At 35.7% G+C, this 6641-nt stretch overlaps 1 protein-coding gene across 1 annotated transcript; it reads right to left on the bottom strand.

The window, feature by feature from the left end:
• Positions 1-2238: 2238 nt before the first annotated feature.
• LOC111904158 (scarecrow-like protein 1) lies at positions 2239-5005 on the bottom strand. The gene is made up of 3 exons (XM_023899939.3): positions 4792-5005; positions 4349-4447; positions 2239-4110 (listed from the first exon to the last, which is right to left on the bottom strand). Exon 3 carries the CDS (start codon positions 4058-4060, stop codon positions 2456-2458), a length of 1605 nt encoding a protein of 534 aa, XP_023755707.1. The 5' UTR covers positions 4061-4110; positions 4349-4447; positions 4792-5005; the 3' UTR covers positions 2239-2455.
• Positions 5006-6641: the final 1636 nt, after the last annotated feature.

The following is a 6641-nucleotide window of genomic DNA, read 5'->3' as shown; positions in this document are numbered from 1 at the left end:
CTATGAGACGTAGTGCCAATTGTATGAACCCTGGTGACTATGCGACGTAGTGCCTGTTGTATAAACCGTGGTAGCAAATGGACTGTGTGCCAGTTCCTTAGGTAAACCTTTAGGAATGAATGAAGAAAGTATAATCGATTCTTAGGGTAAAACCTTAATAAATAAAGAAGATAATGGGGATGGGTATTTGGGTTGATTGTTGATAATTGAATATAATAAATTTATTATTGTGGGTTGAAAACCCTATATGCTCACCAGGCTCCCAAGCCTGACCCACTCAGTTTTCTTTGTATCACAGGTATCAATACGAAGACATATTTCACTGAGAGAATAAAGGAGATGTAAATCATTAGTGTAAATAAATGTAAGTTCTGTTTATGCTTATGTGTCTGTATCGGAACATGACATCCCGAGATTTTGTTATATAATGAAAATACTTTTCTTTAAGAAATGCTTTGATAAATTCTTATCATATTTATTTTATTTTGGGGACAAATTCTGCAACAATTTTCTTTAAACGATTATTCTGATTTTAAAAACAAAGCATAAACAAATCGGTCTTTTCTGGCCTTGAAATTGGGGATGTCACACATTAACTTAAATCTGAAATCGAGTTCAAGAAATCGAGCTTTGGGATTTCTAATATTGCTAGATCTGGGTTTCTTATGGTTTTCGTGTTCAACTTCACAGCCCCTTCATCTTCATAGCCCTCTTCTTTTGAAATCGAAATATGAGTTCTTGGGTTCTTGTAACCAAGAACACCAGATCTGCTATGGTCTTTTTCATTCTAAAAAACCCACGAATTTGGAACCTTTCAAACTTGTTGGTTTATGGAGATGACAAAGTTGCCGGAAAAATTAATGTTTGGCCGGAGAAGATGACCGGGGACTTGCCGGAACTCACAAAAACGCCGGAAAACCGGCTACACCTCCTATAGCAGGTCACAATGATGTTTTTTGAACAGTTCAACAAGTTCAATGGTAAAATATGAACAAAAAAAACTTAGTGACTAAATCTATACAAATCGAAAAATATGTTACCCTTTTAAGTCATTATCCCTATATTGAACCATCTTATCACGAAAACTATCAACTTTTTTGTTATTATTATTATTTTTTTCTGTAAAAGTAACTTTTTAATAAAGTTAAAAAATTGTAGATTAACATTGGTATTTATTATTTATAGATGTATTAATTTCTCATTTCATATCAATGAATGATATGGCTTAGGGTTCGAAGAAAGATAGCCTATGTATTTTATATACGTCTTATTATTGTTTTTTGTTGTCTCACATCAATAGAATAGAAATGATGAAGTGAATATCCGTATCTATAGAACCGACACAATTATAGATTTTTTTTTTCCTGCCTTCGTGAAAAACGTTTTTTAGTCCCTATGTCTAAAGTTTGAAGGCTTGTGTGAACTTCTTATTTAACAACAAATAATATCCTCATACATTTTAACTTATTTTGGTTTCCCATATCCATGGGGAGACCCAAATAGAAAGCCATTTTTAACCTCACATCAAATCATTTATGCAACGGAAAAATATTTTTTTTGTATATAATTTGTGATTGATCAAAAAAAACAAAGCTTGTACAAGAGTCGCCACATATTGGACTACATGGCAGGTCAATTATTATGAATTTGCAAGTCTAAACGGATTTAAATAAAAACTCAATTAACTCTACTCCTAAAGCTTGAAAAAAACTTCTACAAGGTGAAAACAACTACTATACCCATTTGAAATTTAGAGATACGAAAAAACAAGATGTGATATATAAAGGAAAAAGGTAAGGTTAATATATACGGCCTATGGGACAATACGAGAGAAATAAAATTTATTCAGATTCATAGGATAAAACATATAATTTTCTTTTTAAACCATATGATTTTAATGAGTTTCCAACAAAACAAAACCATTTAAATTGACCATTGGGTGTGTGGTTTATCATTCTTTTTTTAATGATTTTATTGACCTCAGTGTTGGTGCACTGTATCCATATGGTGAGTGAGTGACGAATGAAACCAAGAGTCCAAAGACTCCTCATGTTCAAAGGAGAGTCATGTTGGTGAGTATTCAAAATTTTGTAACTGACGAAACCAACTAGGACTTGTGACAAAACGATTTTATTCCACGGAGGATAATGATTATCATTAAAATGTCATTCATGATTTCAAATATAAAAGCAGCTTCGTTAGAATCTCCTTTTTCCATACTTGACGCCTACACAAATATACTAGAAAAAGACTTGCAAACAATGCATATAAATATAAATTCTCAGTACAGTCAAATAAGTTTTCAGTAGTTATCACTAGCTCCAATAAGTACATAATACAAGAAAAATAACTTACAACAATAAACATCAGTTAAAAAAAATTAACCTCAAACAAACTTACCTTCGCTCCAATGCCAACATGAACCTGTCACGTATGGATGCTCACATCCTAAATCTTACCTCCAAGCAGAAGCAACAATTAATACTTTATCTTCCCACCCAAAATGTATCGCATTCGTCTCCACTTTCATCTTATACCTATCACTATACATTTTTATCAACTCCCGAATCGAATCATTCACACTCACACTAATCGGGTACTCCCGAAAACCCGCCATCATCATCCTCGCCTTCCACTTTCCCGACACTTCATACCTCTCAATCCTCTCTTCACCTTCACATGCAATTATATTAACAATATCTCTCGCCAAACACTGTTTCTCAACATTCACTCTTTCCTGACTCTCTCTCGAAAGCGTCGCGTCAAGACAATCAAACATGGCAGAATAGTAATTATACGCTTCATGAAACCGATGCAAAAACGGGGCTGTATTCGTGTTCATATCTTGTTCAACAACCGTTACAAGCTTCGGGTTCAAACTTTTAACCATTCTTAAAAGTTGATCCCGTTGGTTCACAACAGTCACACTTTCGTCCGGCATGTGGTGGAGCTGGAACGCGAAGTTGACAATCACTGCTTCGCCGGAGCGGCACTTTAGCATCTCCGGCGAAATCACCGCCGTGTCAGCTGCCACGGCAGTGAACTCGAACTCCAAATCGAGAGACTCTGCGAGTTTCTCGAGGCGGAGGCCGATGTGGTTCAGACCGCCGATGGGTCGTTGGACGGACTCCGGGTCGTCGACCCCGGTTAGCCTTAAACGGGGCTTCTGGTTTTGACCCGCGAGTGTTTGTAACAGTGTTATGTATTGGCTACCTTGATTGATATCGAAATCGATTATATGGACTTGTTTTTCACCATTGAATGCTTCGAGAATCGCACCGTTTGCAGCCGTGAACCCGAACCGGAAACACGGGCAGACCTCGAAGAGCACTTGCATGGCTGAAAGCCGGTCGGTTGAAGGCGGTTCTTTGCATTTTAGAGCCTTGTATAGACCTTTGCCGGAAACCGCCACACGGGCGGCAAGAGCTTCCACCATGTAGGCGGAGATCCTCTGCGACGGTTCACCGTCGATTGAAACCGTCTGGCGGAGCTCGTTTATCATCTCTGATGCCTCCTCCAGGTTGCCTTCTGAGACTGCAATCGCACACTCGAAAAGCAACTCTTTAGGAGTGGTGGCTTGGGCCCTCTGGGCCCGGGCCACAAACATTTCTTTGGCACTGCTGGTGCTACTAACATACGAATCGTAAGAAGATGATTCTTTGGGTGATTCGTGGAGGGAGTATCCCCATTCGGTTTCAATTTCCATACTCCGGTTAGGGGCAGAATTGTCATTATCATCGAGAAGGGCATGCTCGAGTTCTTGAAGCTTTAGTTTTAGTCTTATATCGTCTTCGTTGTAGCTTAATTCTTCGAAATTTTCGGTTAATGGGTATTCGGGATCGATGTTTGATTCGTAGGAGGATGTTAAAGGGTTTATGGAAACTTGTTCGTCAGTTGGGGAATCGAGAAAGTAGTTTGTGGGATTGTAGGTATTGTTGCTGTAGGATTGTGTTGAAGAATAAAGGATTTGACTTACTCCGGAATCAAATCCCGAGGTTTCTTTGGTGGAATTTAACAGATAGAGCTTACGGGAACCGTATGGTGAAACGGATCGAATCATGGTTGACTTGCTCCAAAGTCCGGTTTTGAATAGTTTTTGCTCCAAGAAAGCTTCAAAAGAAAATTAAAACATGGAAAATTGAAACATACCAACAAAAACATGATTTCGATCACAAGTTAAAATGGATTTAAATTAATGAAACTCAGGTTTTGAAATTGGAAGTGGATTAAGGATGCACTTTAGCTTAAACTCAAGATTGTTTTTTTCAAATTCCCATTTCAATTCCGAAGACCTAAAGCTTCAAACATGAATCATACATAAAGACAGAACATCGAAAAACAGAATTACCTGAATCGGATAAGAATATGAATTAATCAGAGCAACAGTAGCCTTAATTGCGCGAAGAACGAAAATCCCAGATAAGATTTGATCACGAATTCGTCTTGCCTTTGAAGGAAGAGAAAAAGATGTTAGGGTTTGACCACAATCTTAGAAGTAAACATTCCATAAATAAGTGCAAGCAGATAAGACCTTCCCCCTTCTACACACTACGCATTATATAATATAGGCATAGTGATTGTGAAGTTTGGTAATTCAGCAACAAGCAACTATTAAAAACAACAGAAAAAAGGGAATAGAGTAGAACAAAAGTCCAACGAGGAATAAAATCATAAATCAATAAAGTAATTCTGGATAAAGATAATTTCCATCTACCCCATAAATTAAATCAAAATTTCTCAGGAACCCAATTGAATAAACTTAAAGTTCGACGAACTGAAAGCGAAACTCACCTGTAATTTTGTTGGTGGGAGAGAAAAGGGTTTGCGACTTTGTCTGTAATTGCTTATCTGATTTACTTTATGAAGAATAAGAGATTAGAATAGTGGTTGTTGCTGTTGCTGTTGCTGTTCTACACGTTTACCACCAACTCCTCTCTCTCACTCGAGAATCGAAAGTACGATTTTGTGGTCGTATCACTAATATGGCAATTCAGCACCTATGTTTTCAAATGGCTTCACAAATAAACCATTACTAAAAAGGATATGGTTAACTTCAAATTTCACGATACAGCCTTTTACGGCTTAAAAATGCTTTTATTTTATATATATAAAAAAAATCTAAGTAGTTTAAAATCTATTTTTATATATATTTTAAGAGTTTATAATTAGTTTTGTCTAAACCATTTTACACTAATAAAAGATACAAAACTCAGTTTTCAACTACCAATTACTTTTGCCAACAAACCCTATATGTAAAAGATATTATTTTAATTATGTTTTTTTTTTTTTTTTAAATCAGGTTAATATGATATATTAGATACCCGAATCAATTAACAATATTTCTGTTAAGTTTATATTTTATATTTTCCTAGTATAATCGGCCAGTTTCTTTTGTAGTAACATTTTCACATATTATTTACTATTTATTTTGTTATTTCAAAAACTCTAAATTAAAATATGCTATATAATTCTGTATAATAAAAAACCTAATCTTATCTTAAGATGGGGTATAAGGGGTATTATGTCACGCATAGTGATTAAGGGTGTAGACTTCTTGTCTTGAAAATATTTGTAAAGTGAAGGTAAAATTTCGTATTTAGATTTTTATTTTTCTTTTCAAAAAAATTTTAATTTTTTTATCGGACACAAGGATTAGGTCATTATAGTGGACATGACGCGAGGGGTGGATTTTGATAGTCTTTCTGTAACGTAAGGGTGTAGGTGAAAAGTTTTGTTAGTGAAAGTACATCTAGAATAAAGAAATTGTCAAACGTATGAGATTAGGTCAGCCCTTCCCGTCAATTTACTCCGTCACTTTGGTGTGTCTCAATCTCTTGTAGAAATTTGTGAAAATGAATTATTAAGCTAATTAACTATTTCAATTGTTCATATGTAGGTAATGTTCTTTTTTTTGTACACATTAAGGTAATTAACTTGTTTTGTTTGTTCACATTTAGGTAATATGACCGGCTATCACCTGTTTTTGCTTATGTGGCATCCACCTGACATATGACTTGAATACGTTGCATCTACATGGCATGGTGCATATATGGAAAAATGACTTATTAAGGTAACTAACTATTTCAGTTGTCCATATATAGGTAATGTTGTTTTTTTTGTACACATTAAGGTAACTAACTTGTTCTGTTTGTTCACATTTAGGTAATATGACCGGCTATCAACTGTTTTTGCTTATGTGGCATCCACCTGACATATGACTTGAATACGTTGTACCTACGTGGCATGGTGCATATATTGTCTTCATTCGATTACACTATAACTGTGTCATACGATTCCACCCTTAATTCTAAACCCTAGATAGATCGACGATGGCTTCTTCTTCCTCATCTTATTCTTCAAAATGATAAGATGAATTTCAAGCTGATCATCCATGTGATTGCAGTTTACCATCTTGTGTGAAGATTTCAAGAACTCTTGCAACATATTCAACAATATTGATTTACCATCGAGTTTTGACAAACTCTAAATTTTCTTCGTGGGTTGTCAGGAGTTCTTGAAATCTTCACACGAGATGGTAAGCCACGATCACACGGATGATCAGCTTGAAATTCATCTTGTCGTTTTGAAGAATAAGATGAGGAAGAAGAAACAAAACAAGTCATATGCCAGGTGGATGCCAC

This window comes from Lactuca sativa, chromosome 1, assembly GCF_002870075.4.
Source record: "Lactuca sativa cultivar Salinas chromosome 1, Lsat_Salinas_v11, whole genome shotgun sequence".
In the NCBI taxonomy this organism is placed as follows: domain Eukaryota; kingdom Viridiplantae; phylum Streptophyta; class Magnoliopsida; order Asterales; family Asteraceae; genus Lactuca; species Lactuca sativa.
The sequence above is the reverse complement of the archived record's forward strand: the minus strand, read 5'-3'. Positions and strand labels throughout refer to the sequence as shown.